Source organism: Gallus gallus, chromosome 12 (genome assembly GCF_016699485.2).
Source record: "Gallus gallus isolate bGalGal1 chromosome 12, bGalGal1.mat.broiler.GRCg7b, whole genome shotgun sequence".
Classification (NCBI taxonomy): domain Eukaryota; kingdom Metazoa; phylum Chordata; class Aves; order Galliformes; family Phasianidae; genus Gallus; species Gallus gallus.
In genome coordinates this window covers 2,172,896-2,196,519 of record NC_052543.1, presented here as the reverse complement: position 1 = coordinate 2,196,519, position 23,624 = coordinate 2,172,896, and the positions used below count along the sequence as shown (strand labels likewise).

The following is a 23,624-nucleotide window of genomic DNA, read 5'->3' as shown; positions in this document are numbered from 1 at the left end:
TCAGCTTTTTAAACCTGATGATCATCAGTGACCTCCAGAAACTTCCCATGGATTCACAGACTGAAGAGTCCAGGTTAGAAGTACGCAGGCAGGAGGAATACACGGCTCTGCAGTCACAGGCTCACATTTCTCTGCTTCACCACAAAACACAGCTCTCTCCCTCACCTCTAGGTGACAGCTTTTGTAATTCCCTCCAAGCCATCTCAACACTGCAGAACTGCCAAACAAAATCACACTGAAACACACAGAGCACAGAGCTGTGCGATGCACCCACATGTATTCACACACAAGAAATGAAGAGTACTTCTCAGCAATGCACAACAGCCAACTATTCTTTTTCCAGTTTCATATGCTTTCACCCTGGGTTCTTCCTTGTCTTTCAGTTACTCGCACAGGCCCCATAAAAGGTATGTCAATTGCATTACAGGTCTTTGGTTTTCTCTAACTTTCATTTGATAAGCATCGTTCCAATTGAACCTCACTAGAAGATACATCCATCTTGTTCTGCCTTCTCTATAGCCCTAAACAAAGCCCAAGGCACAGTTAGTTAGAAAATAATTAAATGGATCAGCCTCGTATGACGTTACCTGACTCTGCTTATCTGATGGAGAACCACAGTTCCTAGAACAAACTCAGGTTTCCTGGAGCAGCACACAGATTGGCTTCCAGTTCAGCCAAAGACATCTGAATGCAAACTGTTGATCTCCAGAAGAATTCCTGTATACCAGCTCAGGTAACGACAGAGGCATTGAATACATCCTGATGCCTGTTTCAGGATTCAGAGCATTTGAAGGATTCTTCACAGGAAAAAGAAACTGCACAGCACAGAGGATAAAAGTAAACCTGCCATCTTATGCAACAGAACATGCAGCTGGATATGCTGCAGATTCACCAGGGACTTTCTGAATGCAGGCATAACCACTACCACAGTGCATTTGCCATAAAGCTGTCCCATCAGTGGAACGTGCACTTTTAATCTCAGTTGCCCCATCTGTATTGCTTCCCTGCAGGAAGGCTTCCATTCTCTGCTGTGTACCCTACCAACAAATGCAGAGGAACCAGCCAGTCACCAACATCACCACGATGCCACAGCAGTCAAGCTTGAAATACTGGCTGCACTTCTGGGAGGTCTAAGTTTGGATTCTGGTCACTAAGAACAGAATATGGGTAAAATATAATTACTTAAAAACATGTGATTTGTAGAAAAATCATCATTATATGAAGCCACAAAATGCACTGTCAAGTATTGCCTGTGGATAACTGTTGCATCTTTGTAACAGCCTCTGTTCCCTCTCCAAGGGAAAATCGCACAAAAAGTAACACCTTTTTTCCTATTGCATCCTGCCTTGTTGCTAATGTTTCACTTCAAGAAGCTTCCTGTCCACATCTCCCAGCACACTACAAGACAGTGTGGGGAAGAGCACATTCCTGCACTCCCCAGAATTGATGGCTCTGTGCATGGCGTTTCCAGAGTACATTTTCACTAGCTTTAAACTTAACCAACTTACAGTCACACATCTGTAATACAAGGCTTTCAGACATGCCGTGCGTTGAACATTTCTCAGAAGGCAACTCTCAGCCTCATAACATGATGTGTTGGAGGCACCATACAGAGAAATACAACAAGAGCATTTGCAAGACAAAGCCATTTCTAAACTGAGACACATCCACCCAATCATACAGATGTTCTTTATCTCTTCTATGCTGTCACTCCTGCTGTACCTCATTGTAGGTGAAGACAGGGAATGCAACACTGCAGAACTGCTACTGAATTCCTCCGTTTCCTTGTCTCCACAACCAAAATAAAAACAATAGCATAAAGATACAGCAGAAAGAGTTGCATACATTTTTTAACTACATGGAACACAATAATAAGTCTTAATAATAAACTAGAGCCATGGAAACAGAAAGGAGAAAATACCACATGCACTATGGTGCTCACTGAAGAGAATGTATCTGGTAAATGGAGAGTAGATTATAAAAGGCAGATGGCACAAGAGTAATAAGTGAGGAGACCTACGCTTCTGCATACTGCACAATGCTAGCTCAAGGCACTTGCAATGTCTTTCTCCATGAACATATTACAGAAAGCAACCCCACTGATCAAAAAAAACCTTAGAATTTCACTATTGCTTCATAGTAAATGTTCTTAGCTGCCAATTTCCACTGTAAATTTACATCTAAAAATATGAATAGACGACCTTTGCTACAACTATAATCGTTCAGGCTGGAAATACTCATTATTTAAATGAGCCAGTCTTCACAGATATCTCTTCCTCATGCCACACAATATACTTAAACCCTGTCCTTCTTGAACTGGGGAGCCCAGAACTGGAGGCAGTACTCCAGCTGTAGTCTCACCAGGGCAGAGCAGAGGCAGAGGATCTACCCTCTACCTACTGGCCACACTGTAGTGCACCCCAGGATACCATCAGCTTTCTTGGCCACACTGTCAACCTCCCTTCCATCTGAACCCTCAGTTCCTTCTCTGCAGAGCTTCCTACCAGCAGCTCAGGCCCTGGCTGTACTGATGAGCGCCGTAATTCCTCCCCAGGTCTAAGAACCTACACTCACCCCTACTGAAGCTCATCAGGTTGCTCTCTGCCCATCTCTCCAGCCTATCCAGGTCTCACTGAACAGCTGCACAGTCTTCTGGTGTGCCACAAGCTTTGTATCCCCAGCTTTGTATCACCAGCAAACTTGCTGAGGGTGAAGAGGAGACAGAAAGAAGCAATAGTATGCCCTTGAAGGACCTTGGAGACAAAGTCTGGTCTGATGACAAAAGGTCTCAAGCACGCTCTGTGGGAGAAACAGGCACATGGATTTCTGCTGCCAAGGGTACAAACGCTACCTCTGCTACCTCTCATCTTACAAAACCTGCAGCCACGAGAACTTCACTACAACAGGCATGCTACAGACACTGAGAGTGAGAGAGAGGAGGATTTACAGGCAGAAATACACAAAACACTATTACCCAAGCAGAACCACTGATCAGGCCCCTGTTTTTCAAAAGCAATCACATCAAAATTTCTTCCCTCTTCTATTCAGTTTCCTTAACGATTAGACACGTTTCTGGAAGACAAACTTCTAAACCTCACTGTGCAAAATACATTGTGGTAAAATACTGTGCCAGAAACATCTACCCTGCCTCAAGAGGCAGCCAGAAGAATAAGTTCTTCCTGCTTATTTGTCCCCTAATCACATTCCCAGCCCGCTGCCACTCCCAGCTGCTGAGCCTTCCTCCACCCAAGCAGCATCTCATTTCCAGGAAGGGAAGAAACGCTTAAAAAACCAAGCAAACCCACAGCTGATTCATTTCTGTTAGCAACTTAATGAAACAGATTGCCCTTGAAGGAAAAACTGCATCCCTGCCGACTGGTATGTGATATTGCCAACCTGAAAGGTCTTCTATGGGAAGAGAGGCAGTGCTGAGGAGGGATGAGATGCGACTGATTTTAGTAAAAGATCCTCTTTTAAGACAGATTCGTATTAGAAGGCTTATCAGATAGAATATACATCTCTAATAACACCACTTCTCTCTGTACAGCTCTCATGTATAAGTGCAGATAATAATGGTTACTTCAAAATACACAGCATTAACAAGAGAAGTGATAAATGGGAAAATCAGGCAAAAGCAAACTGGGAAGAAGTCTAGGGAAGAAAAGTCAGCTGGAACAACTGGAAAAGGAAAAGGCACTACTCCTCAGTTTTTATGTTCCTTTTTAAACAAACATACATGCAAAAAGAACCCTTAAGTTACATCTGTCTTAATAGGTTAACCTGCATTTTAAGTCAGAGACAATATAGCATATCAGCTGAAGTACTGGATTAGAATAACTGTTCAGTATGCAGCACAAAGAAGTCCCACAGAAGCTTTAGCAGTCACGCATGCATGAAAGAAGAACTGCTGAAATATATTACATATCATCAGTATCTGTTCAATAACCTGGAGCAGGGTGGCAAAGCAGGGCTATGGACTCTCTAAAACTACCATGCTTATGCTGGAATGATCAGTAGCCCAAATGATGCAATCTCATCTTTTTCCCCGAGCCTTCCTGTTCACAAGTCTTCACTACTGTCAACTCTTTTTATCATTTTTTTTCCTTTTATCTTCTATTTTAAATAATAAAACTCTGACTCCATAGCCACCAAAACCACTGCTCTGGTTTCCATGTGTCTGGGAGAAGCCCAGCTGATCTCTGAATGCTTACAAAATCTAGAAGGTGCAAAACTGTTTGAAAAAATGTGGTAAACAGGAAAAAAATCAACCAGGAAGAAGGATTCCAAATTCAGCAGGTCTGGAAGTGCAAGACTGACACACGCAGCAGAGATCTTGTTCAGTGTGCACTGCAGTTAGTGAAAGCAGGTAAACTAACAGCAAACTATGGCTTCCATATCTTGCCATGGAGTACAGAGGTCCCTCTGGATCTGTTCATGACCAAAACTCTGTGCCAGGCAATATTCTGTTTACCTCACACCAAGGCAAAGGACTTCCCCCAGGCATTTGGAAGAAACAGCACATGGAGGAGAAGAAGGAATTAGATATGCCTGTTGAGGGTTTGCCTCTCTCTCTGAGCTAAGTGGGAAAATGCTGCTTGCATTGGGGGACTGGGGGGACCACCCGCATGCCTAACGTGAGAGCAGCACGGCAGGTGCCAAACAATCCAGGAGACTCCTGGATTCGGTCGAGGACAACTTCCTAGTGCAGGTAACAGATGGACCAAGCCTAGGCCAAGCCTTACTGGACCTGCTGCTCACCAATGCAGAGGAGAACATTAGAGAGGTAAAGATTGGAGGCAGCCTGGGCTGTAGTGAGCATAACTTGGTGGATGCAGTTTGTGATCTTGAAGAATGCAGGCCTGGCAAGAAGCAATGTCAGGAGCCAGAGATTCAGGAGAGCAAACCTCTGTCTGCTCAAAGAGCTGCTGAGTGGGATCCCCATGGAAACTCTCCCTAAGGGCACGGGTACAGAACACAGCTGGCAGCTCCTTAAGGACACCCCTCAGAGAGCCCAACAGCTCTCCATCCCCCAGCAGAAGTTGAGCAGAGGAGGCAGGCGACTGACATGGCTGTGAAAGAACCTGCAGCTTCAATTGAGGGAAAAGAGGGAAACGTACAGCAAGTAGAAGCAGGGTTGTGTAGTCCGGGAGGAAGACAAGGCTGTTGTCCGTGTAATACTCGCATTTTTAGGAAAGGGAAAAAGGAAGACTTGGGGAACTACAGTCTGCTGAGCTTCACCTCTGTGCCTGGGAACACCATGGAGCAGATCTCATTGTGGACTTCCAGTACATGAAGGGAGCGTATAAACAGGAGGGGGAATGGCTGTTTACGAGGGTGGAGAGTGATACAACAAGGGGGTAGCTGAGGTACTCAGTGAGTGCTTTGCTTCAGTCTTCACGGGTGGTCAGGCTCCCCGTGTCTGTCAGGACCACGAGCCTCTAGGTGAGGGTGTGGGGAGTGGCTTCTGTCCCACTGTAACAGTGCAACAAGTCCGACACCTCCTCACAAAATTGAACGTATCTAAGTCCATGGGGCCGGATTATATCCATCCCAGGGTTCTGAGAGAGATGGCTGATGGGGTTGCCAAGCTGCTCTCCATCATATTTGAAAAATCATGGCTGCCTGGTGAAGTCCCTGGTGACTGGAAAAAGGGAAACGTTACTCCGATTATTAAAAAAGGGAGACAGGAAGACCTGGGGAACTACAGGCCGGTGAGCCCCACCTCCATGCCTGGGAAGATCATGGAGCAGATCCTCCTGGATGCTACATTAACGCACATACGAGATAAAGAGGTGAATCGAGACAGCCAGTGTGGCTTCACCAAGGGCAGATCACTGCGTCCAGTGCCTGGGGCCCCCAGTACGGGAAGGATGTGGAGCTGTTGGAGAGGGTCCAGGAGAGGGCCACTAAGATGATCAGAGGGCTGGAGCAGCTCTCCTGTGAGGAAAGGTTGAAGGAACTGCGCTTGTTTGGCTTGGAGAAGAGAAGGCTGCGGGGAGACCTCACTGCGGCCTTCCAGTACTTGAAGGGAGCACATAAACAGGAGGGGGAACGGCTGTTTATGAGGATGGATAGTGATAGGACAAGGGGGAATGGTTTTAAACTGAGACAGGGGAGGTTTAGGTTGGATATTAGGAGGAAGTTTTTCACCCAGAAGGTGGTGACACAGTGGAACAGGTTGCCCAAGGAGGCTGTGGATGCCCCATCCCTGGAGGCATTCAAGGCCAGGCTGGATGTGGCTCTGGGCAGCCTGGTCTGCTGGTTGGCGACCTTGCACACAGCAGGGGGTTGAAACGTGATGGTCATGGTGGTCCTTTTCAACCCAGGCCGTTCTAGGATTCTAGGATTCATTTGTAAAGCTCTAACACCTGCACCATTTCAAGTGCTCCAGATGACAATAACTGAGAGTCAAATTACACTGCCAGGACTTGTCTGTGTTAGGCTCAATATCAGGCACAAAATGCCTCAGTTGCATTGCAACTGCAAGTGAAACAGCAACATCAATGTAATCAACTTGCAAATTGGCTTGATATGCAAGCTCACAAGATGAAGTCACCCATCACCCAACATAAGATAACACAACTTCACTTCAAATATAATGTAACAACTTTTATTAACTTAGAGGAAGATCAAATATAGGAGATTAACTTTTTTTAACTTATATGTAGTTCAAATATCTATCTATCTATTAATCTATCTATCTGCGTATCTATCTATGTATCTATCAGCAATTTTCTCCTAATCAATAACTCCTTAGAACTATCTAGAAATATCTTGGAAAAAACCCTCCAAGCACTGCAGTGCTCTGCAGCAGAACTGCACAAGCGATGAACCGTTGCAAGATTTCCCTTGCAGCTGTTTAAGTTCTGCAGGTGACTCAGTGTCAGTTTGTCTTGGCTGGAAGTGTCCCAACAACTGCAGCAATGGAGCTCTTTGCAGCATTTGATTCAGCCTGCGGCCAGGCCTCAGCTGCAAGTTTTCCTTTGGAGGATGCTGCTGTGAGGTCCAGATGCATCTTTGGCATTTAGCAGAGAAATGCAAAAGGAGGTCGTCCCTTTGTGGCTTTCACCTTCTCCTCCTCGCTCACCTTGCTCTTCTATTCAGCCTCAGGCGTTTTGCAGGAGGTTGCATGAGAAGGTCATCATCCTCTCGGCTTAGTTTTCTCTTCCTGATGAGCCTCGCAGTTTCATCCAGCCTCAGACATTTCTTGGGAGGTTGCATGAGAAGGTCGCCATCCTCTTGGGTTAGTTTTCTCTTCCTCCTCAGCCTCACAGCTTCATCCAGCCTCAGACATTTAATGGGAGGTTGCATGAGAAGGTCGCCATCCTCTAGGCTTAGTTTTCTCTTCCTGCTGAGCCTCACAGCTTCATCCAGCCTGAGATGTTTCATGGGAGGTTGCATGAGATGGTCGCCATCCTCTCGGCTTAGTTTTCTCTTCCTCCTCAGCCTCACAGCTTCATCCAGCCTGAGACGTTTCTTGGGAGGTTGCATGAGAAGGTCGCCATCTTCTGGGCTTAATTTTCTCTTCCTCCTCAGCCTCACAGTTTCCTCCAGCCTCAGGCATGTTGCAGGAGGCTCCCAGTTGAGGCAGGATCTTCCTGCCTTGCTCTTAATGTGGAGCATCCTTCTGGCCTACCAGCACAACAGCCAACTGGCAGCAGGCTTGGCCTCAAGCTTTATTGCATGTGTTGTGTTCCAAGAATCCATGGCAACGGGTGGCGTGGTCATCCACCTGCCAGGTGTGACCGTTGAGGCAGTTGTCAGAGCATCCCTCTGCGTGCTCCTCCAGTCCAAACGGAAAGAGCTTCTCTGAGAGGAGCCCATGGGGAACAGCATTGCAAGTGCTGGTCCGGAGCAGGCAGACATAGCTATGCACTGCTCTCTCCTGAACCAGCAAGCATTGTCCAGCGTGGCTCTCAGCCAGCTGTGTCCACACTCGTGTGGGACCCTCCTCATCAGGGCCCATGGGCTTCTCCCCATCCTCTGTGTCAACTGCTGCCTGACACAAGGGATTGAGTGTACATGAGCAGGTTTTGCTGCAGGTTTTGCTGTCCTGTGTGAGAAGGGTTAGCTTAGGTAGAGACAGCGTCCAAAGGAAAGCAAATGATGGGCCGTGATCCCTTCAGCCCAAGAGGGGAGCGTGTCTATCCAGGCTGCACAGAACACAGCCTTACAAATGGTACCTCACAGCACCGCCACAGCACGTGGCCGGAGCAAAGGCCTGCAAATACTGCAGCGCTTTGATCTGGACAGGCCCAGAACAAGACAGGTGAAAAGAAATGCAAAGCAAACATATTCCTCTGATCTCCATTGCAGAAACTAGCATTCGAAATGCACAAGTAGTCTCTGCTTTGCTTTGCTTTGCAACTGCAGTAATCCTTGACCATCCCACTGAAGCAACTTGCAAAGTTCCCCTGTGCAGCCTTAACACAAGGAATCTTGGAATGCAACTTGAAAGAGACCTACACTGCCAGCATGTGGGCAATTTCCCACCTAGTGCCCTTGAGATAGAAAGGGTACAGATGTGGATGTACGTGGATTCACGTGAGAAAGTTCCTAGATACTCAAGCACTTGAGAACAAGGAAAGAAATGAGTGCTAGCACACCTCCTGCTAGAGCTTTCCTCTTGGTGTTGTTAGCAGAACACTTGCCCTGTCCTTCCTTTCAGTTCCCTGCTCCATGTCCTGCCAGCAGTGCAGCAACTGGGCAGTGCAAAGTCAAGTGGCCCCCAGGACGTGTGCAGTAGACTTGAGAGAGCCACCTCTTTTTCCGCGCAGTCAGGGTGATTTTAGTTGATGAGCAGAAGGCTGGCTACTGCTGTGGCTGTGTATTTCAGTGCTGTGGAAATCCGTGAGCGTTTGCTTACTGGGTGGCCTTTCTCAGTTCAGCTTGAGCAGAACCACAAAGCAATAACCTCCTTGCTACCATGGATTACTTATTGCACAAAGGTCAGAAAATTCAGCTACTGATAAAAAACAGTGAATTGTTTTACTCGCTGTTCCGTTAATCTGAGTGTTTGGATAAGAATCTCACCAATGTGATTACCACTTCAGGAATGTTAATTTGTCGTTTTCATTTTGAAGCAGCACGCATATCCTCTGCTTAGTTTTCACCTAAATGCACTATTTCCTGAAGCACAGAGAAAAGCGACTTCATCTTCTAAAGCGTACCTAAACACATTACTCTAAACTTAAAGCAGTGTTTGTTTTTTGCTTTCATGTTTCTTTCCCAAAGCACAGTTTAATCTCATTAGAACTTCTTTCTTCCCCTGTTATGAGATGTAGAACAAAATAAAAATTTTGTTGCTTTCACCACAGCAGATACATAATACAAAGTGCTGCACAGTAACTATTTGCACATCCAAGCATCATTATATATATTTAAAACTCACTGAGACACACATCTTTACTCTTCCTTTTTTTTTTCTTTTCAGTCAGTGGCAAGAGGGCTTCTGAAGGCCTTCCCACTGCGCATAAGCAAGTCCAGCCCAAGACAATTACTGTGCAGAGAGCAGAAAGTGCTTTTTCTGAGGCCTTCCCCAGTCACAGCAGCAGTTGGTCAGTTCCTCTTTCCTGCAGCTTTCCTCAGCTAAAGAATTGTACTGCTTTGTGGTATAAAATAATTCTGGCTTATTTCATTTGCCCTTTTTTTTTCTTTCCTCCATTCCAGGTATTTTCTGTTAATTCTCTCACAGAGAAATGATAGACACATGCTCAGCATCAGTACAAGAATTTCTCAGGTGCTGGTGGGAAATGTGATGTCCCCCTGGACAGCACAATGTTCTTCCAAAGAAAGGAAAGAGTGTTTGGGAACTCTTCCCTCAGTTCAGAGGGAAATATTTGCTGAAATATGTAGGCCAGTTTCCATCACAGTATCAGAAGTGGTTAGTGTCAACTGTCAGGACATGCTTCAATCAAAGCTCAAAACAACCAGTGCTGCTGTACTTTAAATCCGACCACACTATCCTTCATTTCCAAGCACGCAGCATATATTGCAATACTCTTCTACACAGTCTGATATTTTCAAAGCACACGCTTGTGACGGAAAAACACACAACATTTCATATTTGCTGACATCATTATCAGTTACCTAAACGTACTGAGCAGCAGTTACCCAGCCTAGATACAAGGATGAACAGAAATATGCCAGTTGATATTGCTAGTAAAGGAGTGATGAAAATAAGCTCTATCATAACATGCATGTAAAGCAAGGAGTGGATGAAAGCTTGAGAGCTCCAAGTCAGCACCAAAACATACAACAGCTCTCTTTCGGAGTCATACAGTATGACACTGCAATTATTGATAATTCTGAACAGCCCTATGAAAACAGCTACTAAAACATTAAGACCTTCAGTAATGCACAGAGACCATGTGAGAAGCCTAAACACAATTCAACTGTTCTGTGCCTGTAATGCTTCAGTTATTTACAAGAACCAAATTTCATAAATAATGTTTAGCATTACTGAGTTTGTGCATGCCTTGTAGGACTATCTAATTTATCAGTGTTCTTTCAGTTGTGTCACAATGGCAGTTGATATGTTTTCCTCCAGTAACACACATGCTTTCCTCACATCTTTTTTTCAGAATATTTTAGTTATGTATTAAGTCCTACCTGATCTGCTTGCCTTCTCGAACATCATATAAAGAAAAAAAGACATCAGTGTCTTCTCCAATTGTATTGTAGGTGAAGCTCTTCAGACTGAGGAAGAAGTGATGAGGCACTGGCATACGGCAAGCATCTCCGTGACGCTGACGAATTGTATCCACCTGATTAAACAATGGAAGACATTTGTCACAAATAAAGGACATATGACCGACTTGATAATTTCAACTGAAACTTTGCTCTCTTTTCTCCATGAAATAAAGCTTAATCTCAAATATCTCCCACCTTAAAGACAGATCACAAAGTTTTTATCCTATTTTTTACATTGGATGAATTTCTACTCAAGTATTTAAGAGTAACATTTATATTGTTCTTTTTTTTTTTGGTTTTTAGCATCTGCAGTTCATTCATGGAGATCATATAGAATGGCTTTAGAAGCTAACTGCCCTTCCGATATAAGAAAGAAGTCCAAATGTTGTTTGGTAACATGAGCAATCTATGAAGTCAAACAGCAGAAAGGTTTGTATTTTAGACTTAGAATACCAAGGCCTATTTACAACAGTGAAAACTGTAGTGAAGAAGAGTATAGTTGCAAACAAATTTTATTTTCATAGCACTTTATTTCTGTTGTAGCCTGATGTTAACAAACATGGTGCATGTCGGACCTAAGCTCACTAGGCTAGTCTCCTCTGAATATGCAGATACTAACAAAGTCAGTCTTAATATTTTCAGAGTTTCAACTCAGATTTGTAGTAGCTTTCAAAATGCAGCTTAATACAATTTTTGTTCTGGATTCTGAGTTAAATCCCACTAAATCCTCATCCTTTAAAGATTTGCACCTGTGCAAGTACAGCTCTCCAGGAAAGATTAGTTCCAGATTTCAAGACCAAGAAAGGATTACATTAATACAGAAAGGGTATGTAAAATAAAAACCTCCGAAGTTATGTGTTAGCAGGTAGAAAAAACTCACGTGGGCAGACTGAGGCTTTTGCTCTCAGTAGAGAACTTGTTCTTTTAAGAAAAACAGTAAGCTGAGGAAAAGAGGCCAAAGCAGATATTGAAGGACCTTGTTGAAGAAGCTAAATTATTTTCAAGGCTCTTTTTAGGAACTTGGGTACCCAATGATCTCCATCAAACATATATATGCAGATACGTTATCAAAGACAGAAACAGCAAAATGGTTATGTAGATGATGTTTACCTGTGATGTGCTCTGCTGGACACTGTGTCTACTTGACAAATGCTGTGGAGAAACAGAATAGTAAAACTGAAACCATTCTGAATGTGAGAAAATACTGGCACTACATTTGTGTTGCATTAAAAGAGTATTTTGTTGTTGCTCAGATTGTTGCCAAACATCATGACTCACAAGACCATTAGATTGCCTAAAAGCTTTTCCCAACTAAGTCATTTATTAGACTAACTAATCAAATTTACAGGCTGTATTTACCTAAAGGTTGAACATAAATGGCTGTCACAAGTTAGACAGAATGTCCATGGCTGGAATAGTACGTCTTGAGAAGTCCATCACAGTGTACTGCATAATCTGCATTTCCTTTTAAATGAGTGAATACCTCACCTAATCCTCATTTATCAGTATGCTGGAGAAGCTGCATTTGTTAATAACAAGATAAAATAAAACGAAAAGGGAACAATACTGACTTCTAGAAAGAAGAGTGAATTTTATACATATATTTAAAACTTTTTGCTCAGATCAGGAAATGAGATCCTGAAAACCAGGTAAAAACTATTCTACAATTTCAGCTGTCCAACACCTGCACAAAAGCATCCATACAGAGCTACATCTGTGAGACGGAACTCAGAGGATGATCCTGTATTTAAAGCCCTTCATACTAAAAGGAAATGTTATAATCAGAAAATGGACTGCAAGTCTCACTGAACCCATTTAATCTCCAAATGGAGATTAAATTACTAATCTAAATTGAAAAGGTTTCAGAGAGCTTTATAAACCATATAATTAATGATTCTGCCATGCCTGTTCCACACATATTCATCCTACCATTAGTACTTTAAACAGAAATATTAACACATGTTCTCTTCATTCTCCCCCATCTCTACTCTTCTATTTCATACCCAATATCTCACTCTGAAGAAACACACTCTAGCAGGACCAGAACGATCTGATAACCTCATAGCTTCAAAAGAGATGAAAGTAAAAGATATTCCACCAACTGTATTCAGCAACACTTTTCCCAAACAAATCAAATGCACAACAGTTTTTAAATGAAAATTTCACCAGGAGAAATAATAACTTTGTGTAAGATGCGTCAATTTCTTGCCACAGATGGGAAAGCCTAGAGTTACTTTATCCATGAGAATGTTTCCTGTGGTAGATTTAATGCACTACAATTCTGTGAAAATGCAAAAGTAATTGGGCTCTCACAACTATTCCCACAAGATTATTTTGCAGCGTTAAACCTCACTGCTGATTTGATAATCTGTTAAGTATTCTGTCGTAAGTACAGAGGATTCTCTCCATGAGAGGAGAAGGAAAAAAAAAAAAAAAAAACCAATAAAAAGCAATTTTAAAAATCTTTAATTACTACAAAAGTAAACTTCAGCTGAACACCTATTATTTGCTTTTCTGGTTCCTGAAATTACCTTCTGACCATGTAGTAGATGTGATTAGACAGTGCTGTCTTCCTGAATCTACGAGCTAAAGCCATGGTGAAATGTGAACTGACTAATGGTCATGTCCTGAATAGCAGCACAGATCTGAGCTGAACACTGTGCTGCGGACGTTCTCTTCAGGAGTAAGATGGGACATGTAATCAGACTCCCCTGACAATTAAACATTACCTATTTTCTGTACTACAAGTAGTCAGCTTTAAAAAAACCAACACAACACCTCTGGAAGGAAGCACAGAGTAATAAAGTAATCCAGTTAGCAACTTAGGTTGAATTGTGTGAGTCACTACCCATTTCATTTTGTAGCAAAAGTTATTTCTGTACTCTGTGTGAAGGAAAACTCTCCAGTAATAGCAGCAAAGTCTCCTCAGTCTGTGGCAAACCAGGAACAAACTTAGAAATCAGTACTGTGGATCTCCATACTATGTCCTTTTTTACGTAGAAGAATTTCAATTTCTTTACATGAAATGCACTGTTATATCGTATAATTAATCCAAGAGAGCATTTCCATTAAAGGACACCACACACGTTTTCTAAGGGGCACTGCCACACCACAGAAATAGCTTTAATGTTTAGGAATTAGTTTTGCTTAAAGTAAGTTATTCAGCAGTCTCTCTCCTTTCTGTCTGTGAGCTTAGAATTTTTTCTAAGGGAGCAAGCATGCTTATTATCCGTGCACATCCTACGAGCAGATTTTTCACTTCAGTTTTTATCCCTATCTGCAGACTCTCCTGAAAGAATCAAACAAACTTGGCATTTCCCACCAGACAGAATTCAAGTGTACCTAACAATGGCAGCTGTTAAATGGCATCGAAAAACAAAAAAGCTTACTACATTATTTCAGTCAAGAAAATTCATAAAGAAAGATACTTATTTTCCCCTTCTTTCCCTCCCAGTATGAAAGCTCAGAGGAATCTCCCACAGATTTCTTACCATTTTGTAAAGATCTGACACACTGATCTGATCAGAATCCACAACTTCGAAGTCCTTTCGAGGAACTAAATCGAGGCCCAAATGTCTGCAGAAGAAAAGGAAGAACAAGGGTAAGCACAGTACATCGTGTCTACAATTATCAGCCACATATGCTTACTCAAGGACAAGGAGAAAGCAATTACCCAATTGTATATGAATCTTTTTGCAATTGCTAATCATTAAACAGACAATCTTTTAAAATAAATTTAAATGTAAATATCAAACCAAAGAAATGCTCTGAGCTTGTTACGTTTTGTTCACTGACTTCAGTAGAGCTCTAACAATGAATGTTAGTTGAAGATTTTCAGTATGTTGGTGCAGTATGGTCATCTCCTACACAGTAATGCAGTAGGCAAATAAGCTCAGTGCAATCATTTCTGCTGCAGTATTCAGGTCGGGTTCTTCACTATGTAATGGAAAAACATTCCCATCAGTAACCCTGGTATTTGCTTTGGGAAGCTGCTTTGAATGGAGCTCCTGGTGCTCATGTAACTGAACTCCCAACTTTATCATTGTATAAGCATACTTTTCCTTATAAACCATAACTGCAAAAATAGTAACAGGAATTTTAACCTAAACTAAAACAGGATTTTAGCTCAGATCAAAACCAAACTATTTAAAGAATGGCTACCAGTCAAAAAATGATAGTTACTGCAGAGATTACTTTTTGCTCTACAGTCACTCAGCTTCTGAGGCATAAGGCACTCACACAACTACAGCATGAAGCTATTCCAACTATGCACGTCAGGAGTAAAATTCAAGAAACACATAAACGAACCATTTCCTGCTTTCATTTCACATAACTTCGATATTCCACTTGCACGTGTTTTATATTGACATTCTTCCTAGTCTCAAAGAACAAAAAAGTCAGCAGAGGTGTCCTCACAGAGCACCCTTTCACTCCTATCACCAACCAGACGACAAAAGCAAAATCCAATTTAGTTCTGTAATCAGAGAAGTCTTCTGCACAGCATTTTTCCTGATGGGAAATGTGAATTTTTATTTGAAAAAACCTCTCTCAGGTACCACAGAATAGTTTTGTATGGTGCAATAAACAGAAGCCTGTAGGCAATCCAGCTTCTCTTCCTAAGCAATTAACTAAAAACATCAGCAAGTAAGAGGCAGTGGTTTGTAAGAAGCCTAGTTGCCTTCGCAGGCCACAGTACTTCTTAATAAGTTCCCTTCAGTTTCCCAACTCCCTATTTTTAAAATTAATCAATTAATTAAAACTCTGCTTAATCAGGCAGATTACTTAACATTACTTACTTAATGTTATCCTAAGCCTATCCATTTCTTCTCAAGAGCACAGAGCAGCCCATGCTCACTTGCTGGCAAACAACTGCTTGGCAGTACTGGGATTACCATGGAATATTGTACAGACAAATGAGAATTTCTGCATTCTTAGTTCTTTGCCAAAACAATTACATTTTCAGTGGGGGAAAAAAGGAACCATTTTCCTTCTTCAACACAATATTCATGCCAAAAACTAGTTTCTATACTCTGGGGCTAATATGTGAGAATGGTAGTTATGCACTATTCACACACTTAGTTTTCATTAAACCTAGACTGTATCTGAAAATTGCTGCTGTAAGGATGAAAACTACTGTATTACCGAACAAAAAAGACTGAGAATGCATTAAGTAATCCTCAACTGCAGCTACCAATTGAGCCCACTTATAACACAAAGTCAAAAAAATCACAGAAAAAATGGCAGCAGGTAAAAGCAGCAATAAGCATAGAGTCAATTTCGAAGTGTTTCAAGTGGAAGTTAATGCTCATCATGTTAATTTACAGAAATCTTCCTAAATCTGCATAGGTAACCCATCCCCAGAAGAGCCTATCACACGTGTACAAACACACACAGTGTGCATGAAGGGCTTTCTCCTCAATATAGCGATAATAACAAATGATTTTCTAATGATGTGATCGACATCACACAATCCTGCTTTACAGGTCTTATGTAATTACAAAGAACTATCAGAAGTTTACAGAATAAAACTGCCAAATCTAATCACAGCCTGATATTGTTCTGGTGTCAAAATTTCAACTCTCTAGAGAACTAAAGACAAACTGTTTGAACTCATTACTCACACGACAAAGTTAATTTCTACTTGATAATGTTCAACACAGCTGCGTAGCATCCCTGTGAAACTTACCTGATACCCTATTTTTAGTTAAATCCCTTAACACCATGGATCTCCAGCCCAGAAGATTCTCATTCTGTAAAATTACATTAATCCTGTGCAATATTTGTTCCCAGCAGATAAAGGTTCCTTTCCCTTTAGTACTCATATTGTGTGCATTGAAGTCCAGGTTTATGAATTTAATCTTTTTTCTTTTTTCCCAACAAAAGATGACAACATCACGTTTGAAATGACAATGACAGCTAGTGGCCCACTTTCACTCTGTATTATAAAGTACTGTGGGGATATAAGAGCACCAGCTGCCAAGCAGTATTTCAGCAAAACATATCATGCATAAAAATGAGGTAACGTGCTGGTTTGTCTCTTTGACAGTTCTTCTCTCCGCAGCACTTTCTTTTACAAGCACTTGCATTTACAGCATTTTGTTGTGGTTTTTATTGTGTCCTCAGACTCTACTGACTTTCAGAACTATTTCCCCAGTGCCCCTACAAAAGATTCCCAGCCCGGCAGCTATCTCTTGGTACCACATGTCTGGGGCCAGTTCTACTGATATTCAGAAATTCCCTCTCTTCCATAGAGCAGTCCTTGGAATTTAAGGCTTAATTTTATCTTCTTTGGCTGAGGAATGGATCTCTGTGCTTTTCTCTCCAATAGCACAAAGACAAACTGATGACCAGTGTCAGCATTTGTAAGACTGACAGGGATGGACATAAAATTCACTCAGTTGGCCTTCTTGAGAAAATCAACTTGGTTTAAGTTTGATTTGATTTCAAAGACTGATCTTAAATTAGAATACGTTCATAAACGTATAATATGAATGCCAGACTACTTTGAATTCATAAACATACAAGTTACAGCGATTCCTCCTTGAAGAACCTTGCAGAATTTGACTAAAAGATGTGTTTAGTAGGAACACGGAGTCTTGAAGAAGAGACTGGGAGAACATCTCCTCCTTCTGCTCCAAAACCAGGTGTTTTACCTTGAGCCTGTCTCTAACTTTGAAGCCACGCATTTTCATCGTATTCCTTATCTATGCTGAAGCCTCATTTAATATCACTCATGCTTCTCTAACAAAAGTACACTTAAAACAAAGGTGGTGAAGGAAAAAGAAATGACTCTGACAGCTGTTTACAGACATCACATACAGATCTGAAACAAAACCGATGGAAATAGCAAAAATTAAACTCCAAGGGCTCCAATCTGTAAAGAAATTAGTAGAACACTGATGTAATGTTCCACAGGAAATTATTTCTTAAAATGAAGATGAGGAGTAGTAGAAAGTAAGTAAGGTTAGCAAGAAATTGATTCGAGGAAATGGCAGCAAATACATCTGAGCATGGAAGCATCAGAATACAGAGTGAGGTATGGAGGTTTTCCTCAAAGATGACATCCAGGAAAGTTCCTTATAGTCTGAATCCCTTCTCAATCACCACGTTACTACCAGGACATGCAGAAGGAGAGAGAAATATTGCATATTCAGACAGAAATGGCAACTATTCTTTCTGCAACCTTCTTAAAGGCTTCTTACTATGGTGAACTGCTGCATACTACAGCAATTAATGCTTGAGCAGAAGCAGAGCATTCCCATTTCAAAGTCTGCAAGGCAGATTCCTTCCTCTGCTTTTGGTGCAAAAGACTGTAAAATGACAATGATTTTTCTTAGAATTAAGTTCAATTTCAATTTATCATCCTACGTATGAGTAAAAGTTGAAGATCTTACCCATTCTTTAACTTAAAATAAACAAAATACAAACAACTGAATGTATCAAAGTAACGTTTCTACTTTACACGTAATAGAATTTAAAATTTGACAGTGAACTGCAGATATCATCTCTGTAACATGATTTAAAATAGGACGATGAATTGAACTGTAGAGGTCAGCTTTTATATATTTTTATATACTTTTTTTACATACAAGTTTCCTGCAATAACATTTTTTTCCCTATTGGTTAGAAGCCATTGGGCTTTCCTAATTGCATTTCAGACTTCAATTGATCAGTGCCCAAAGAAATCATATCAGAGTGAAACATTTAAAAATGAACAGTCTTTTTAATATTCTGTACAAAAGCTAATAAGACATGCAGGCCAAATGTACTATATGAGATATCACCTGTGCAAAGGTACACAGAAGGATGCTTCAGACCTTATGTCTAAAGCACTAAGATGCTGATCTCAAAGTGCTCTTTTGATTATTTGGGAAATAAAGAAAAAGCTATATAGTAGTATTATCAGCCACTGCATGCATATAAAAAGAACCTAACTGAGGATAACTGGAAGAGGAAAGAGCATAAAAAAAGATGCACCATAGTTTTGTAGTGGAGAGAATGAATGCATCAGTAACAGAAGATTAAATCACTACAGTAAGTAGAAATTAGTACCGCATTATAAGAATGATTAGCAATAATTCAGAAGGTTAGCAACCTATTTTTGAGTGAATTATATCCCTTCATTTTTAACAGACCAAACTACTGAGTAAACTTCCCTAATATTTTAAATTAAGCATACAGAAATATACAGAAGTTCACTGCAGTACTTCCAAAAACAGCCCAGATTAATATAGCCCAAATTAGTTCTTCACAAAAAAAACCCATCTAACTACTAATCCAGGGAGTGCATTTCTTCCTTGATTGCTGCCGACTCCCACAGCACCACAAGGGATGACTGTCAGAACTGCTGCCACGTTACTTAAATGGAAACAAGTCCAGTTCAAAAACCAAACAGAACAATCCTAACTCATGGTGACTGCAAATGGGAATTTCATGTTTGCATCACTTCCTCCCAATTAATGCAATGCATTAATGAACAAGGTCGGGGTAAAGGCAGCTTTAGGCTGATTAACGTGCTACATGCTAATGTAAAATTTCTGAAAGCTACTTGGTCTTGGAATGTCTCCTGTTAAATCACAGTACTATGAACAATTACAGACCTGCTCAAACTGCTGCATTTAAGTTTGTCAGTTAATACTAACATGTTTGCAGTGGCATTTTTCATTTATTTGCAAATCTCAAACACGACAGAACTCTTCTGTCATTCTCTGAAAAACAGCACTATGTGAACAAAAAAAACAATGTTTTTTTTTTTTTTTTTTTTACAAATTAAGACACTTGGTCATGAGTTTCATGATAAAATTCAGAGGGGAGATATAAGAAAACCCTGCTGACCTCCTACCGTTCCATTTATATTTAAATATCTCATTGCATATGGATGTAATTAAATATCTTTTCAGTCCCAGTTCCTTTACAGATACCCTCTTCTCCTTCAGCATGCATCTCTGATACCATCTACTTTTTTCTTTAGAGACGACAATATCTATTGTTACACATTACATTCTTCTTCTTACATGAGAAACGAATTTAATCATAAACATGTTTTTATCTACTGATTTACATGACGCTTTTCCATAATTGTCATGCATTGAATTTGCCTTTAGTTTTAATGTATCTCGTATTTCATGATTTTACATTTAGTGCATTTAAAATAAAAGCTTTCTACAGTCTATAGTTCAGCAGCCTGTTCTCTTCACTGCTGTCTGCTCTCCTCGTATTTTCTTCTTACAGCATTTTTGCTACTTCCAGTTGCTAACTTCATCCATACACACTTTGAGGGAATAATGTCCAGACAATATTCAAACACAGATTCTCAGTTCCCATTTAATCCAGCAGGAATGACAATGGAAAATATCTGTAGGTCTGAACTGCAGCCCAATGACTTGATGACACCTATTGTGTTAAGTCCTTCAGAGCTTTTTTTCATGAGAAGTGAAATGTAGTGTGGGGGCTAGCAAAAATGTCCTCATAGTGTGTATCTTTCAGAGGGAGAATGTGACTAAGGAGTCATAAAAAAAGATATGTTCGTGAAAAACATTTGCCTTTCTTCCTTAGTTATCGACTTCAGCTAATTCATTCCTCCCTGTCCACCCCCCACTGCTCATATTTTAATTAGCACTAATCCTACCCCAAGCTGAAAAACAGCTGCTACATGCCCGAGGAGGGTGGTATTTACCTTGAAAAGGTCATATGAATGTCAAGCAAAACTTACCTGTCTGATAGACTGTATCTCAGAAGACAGGCAGCTCTGCTGAAGGGCTGGTTTTTGTGTAACTGTACCTTGTTACCATCCTCACCTTCTATCTGAATTGCAGTATTTGCTAGCTTTTTAAAAAATATCCACGGAGTCACAGTGGAATTTACCAATGAGTCCAGAGCTCTAAGAAGTTTCATCAGCAGCCACGTACAGGGATTATATTAAAAATCTACAGATGGGTCTCAGTTCCAGTGAAACTGTTACCAGTGAGACTGTGTAGTTATCAGGCCAACCATTAGAATACTTATTCAATGGAAAAAATTGGGGTTTGGTATCTATGAACACACGTTCCCAGGCATAATACTCACTAGACTGACACAAAGCCTTAGAAGAGACCTACATATACTATGTAAATGGCTCATATGTTAGTAGCAGCAGCAGATTTATGCAGCAAACTCACTGTAAGAAGTTGTATATGATTTCCAAATAAGCAAGTGTCTGTTTATAAATGCTATTGGAAAGAAAAGCTTTGCTTATTTTTTTTTTTCTAAATTAAAGCTATGTAAAAATAATTAAAATGAACAGTACCCAGCTGGTACCTGTACTTACTCATTGCCCCAGTCCAGCCTCACTGTGAGGTGCCTCTTGACCTCTCGCACCTGATCCTGCGTCAAGTGACCTGACAGCAGCTGTCTGCGTAGGTCAATGAGTTCATTCATCACATGGCGCAGTTTGTAGAAAAGATCTACCTTATGTTTCTGTAAAGGCATATTTTTGGGGAGGGAGGGGGGAAGAGAAGGAGAGGAGAAAGAAACAAAAAGTGAAAGAAAGAAGAAATCAGTAAGTATGGAGAGAGGAAAAAAGAAAGGAGGGAAGCAAAAGAAAAGGGGTGGGGAGAGAATAAAAACGAGAGAGATTTATAAGTTCAGAAAGAGAAGAGCAAGAGGGGGAGAGAAGACAGACCAAGACAGAGGAAACAGAAAGAGAGAGATTAATAAGTTTCCAAATTTACATTTAATTACCCTAGAGGAATATTAATCCAGTTTGTACAAGCTTTAAAATACTTATATCAAAAAGCAGCGTTACTGATGCTATTTAAATTGAATAACTTATTTCTACATTTTGGGCTCAATTTGCTAAGGGATCCACTTTCTGATGGAACCTAATGCCACAGATAGAACAATTCATTATGTGCAACAGGGAACACTTATTCCACTCAGCTCATAAATAAAGAGCGGGGAAAATGTCTGCCCTCAGTCAGCAGTTAATGTAATGCTCTGAGCTGTTAATAGTGATGATTGACCACGCTGGCAAAGCACTTTTAATATTTTAAATACTCTACTTACTGAAAATCATCCAGGTTTCTATGGTAAGTGGTAGTGGGAAAATGAATATTCATTGTACACACTCTGAAAGGGACTGAAACAATTACTGATAAAATCTACCTAAAAACAACTTTCAAAGAGGAAAACTATCATATAAGGATTAAAAAAAAAAAAAAAAGAAAAGAAAATACAAACAACACCATTACCAGCAAAAATGTTCTAAGCATTAACTCTGCAATCATTTCCAGCAGAATTGGTACTCTTCAGGTGTGGGAAAAAGGTAGAACAGGAAATGCTTATTTTCTCCTGTGCAGGCATTCACTACAGCGTAAGACCCCTCCAAAGAGGCAACTCTGAAGGTAATAGCAAAGACCACCTACAAGCACCCACAGCATAAGGAAGGGTGTCTGTGCTACTCCCATATCTGCCAGATGAGAACTGTGTGTCAAAAAAGCTCTCCTCTATAGAGTCATACTGCATAAAATAGCTGTTGTGTAACTAATGAAGAACCAAGGGAGGAAACTAATCACCAACTGCAGCTGAATTTTCACTGTTTGCTTTTTAAACAACTCAACTTCATTCCTACCTGTAAGCAAAGCTTGAAACTTACAGATCTCACCTGGGGAAAACACAGGGACTAAAGTGGAGACTTCACAGGCTAGCACTCCTCTGATTGCATTTCTGGTTGTAATTGAGTGTTCTGTAAAAGCTCTCTAAATGAATGTAAGCTCATTTATCTCTACTAGATCTGACAGAGGAACATCCACAAAGTGTCTTCTATTACAACATATTATTAGAAAAAAATGTTTTTCATGTATCTTACAAAAATAAGTAACAGGAGATGAAAAAAGAATTTCCATCTACTTGAATTTGCTTCCCAACAAGATCACTAATCTTGTATGACTTCCGGAAACAAATTTCACTACATTCAGTTTTGATCAGAAATGTATTAATTTTTCTGAGCCTGATTAAATGTCAGCATTGCTGTATTAGGTTGAGCACAGACGGGATTATCTGGAGTTTCTAATCAATTCTGAGATGAAGAGATGCACAATCTTTCAACTACACCTCAACACTGACTTGCCCCCTTCTGAAACAGCTGAGACACAGACACTAAAAGAAAGGAACATTTCCTAAGCTGGAAATACTTAGGCTGAGAAGATAATTACGTATAGCTGCTAAGTATAAAATGACTAAAATTGCATTTGGGTTTTCTCATTAAATGTTATGCAAAGTAAATCATACTCAAGCTGACAAAGCCAGTAGGTATAAGGAACCTTGTTTTTATATTGTATTTATGCAAAACAAAAAAAGTTGCAACTTTTTCTGACACAAGATGAAGACAAGCAAATTCACTATATACTGTCAATAATGAGCTGGCAATTAGACGATCATGAGAATCAGCTGCAAAATCATCATATAAAGGCTTCTCAAAGAAACCTACTGAGATGAAAAAGTTATATCTTCATTCTTATGTTGATGGTTCAAGGTTATCATTAATTCAAGCCCAGAATGCCATGCTGGTTAAGTCACTGTATGTTCAAAGAGTTCTTCCCCACAGCATGAGAGGCAGTTACTTCAACCCCAGATAAACAAGAAATGAGACTGTACAACACAATTTTGCCAAAGCAAGTCACATTAGGTCCCTACACAAGTCTGAAAAAGCTTCTCTACCCCGAGCAGGACAGGGGGGATAGGGGCTGTGGTCAGTCTGCAGCTGCACCATTCTGCTCCCTTTCTTCTCACACTTCTCCCTGGGCTACTCCCAAAGGCCGCAGCCCTTCAGGATCAACCTCTCCATCATGATCTGTCAAAGGCACTGCACCACAGTGCTGTCCTTGTGTGCTGAAGGGCAGTCTCTGCTCAGGCCCTGGGAGCATCGCTTCAGTGCCCTCCAACCTTGTTCTCTG

At 40.8% G+C, this 23,624-nt stretch overlaps 1 protein-coding gene across 15 annotated transcripts in view; it reads right to left on the bottom strand.

Moving 5' to 3' along the window:
- The window catches only part of DOCK3 (dedicator of cytokinesis 3), a 283,266-nt gene that overhangs the window by 121,393 nt on the left and 138,249 nt on the right, over window positions 1–23,624 (bottom strand). For all 15 annotated transcript variants that reach the window (XM_040646478.2, XM_040646487.2, XM_040646480.2 and 12 more), the window contains exons 6-9: window positions 20,999–21,147; window positions 14,184–14,268; window positions 11,803–11,844; window positions 10,612–10,766 (exon numbers count right to left, since the gene is read on the bottom strand). In XM_040646478.2, coding sequence (XP_040502412.1) covers window positions 10,612–10,766; window positions 11,803–11,844; window positions 14,184–14,268; window positions 20,999–21,147 — 431 coding nt within the window. The remainder of the gene's footprint in view (window positions 1–10,611; window positions 10,767–11,802; window positions 11,845–14,183; window positions 14,269–20,998; window positions 21,148–23,624) is intronic.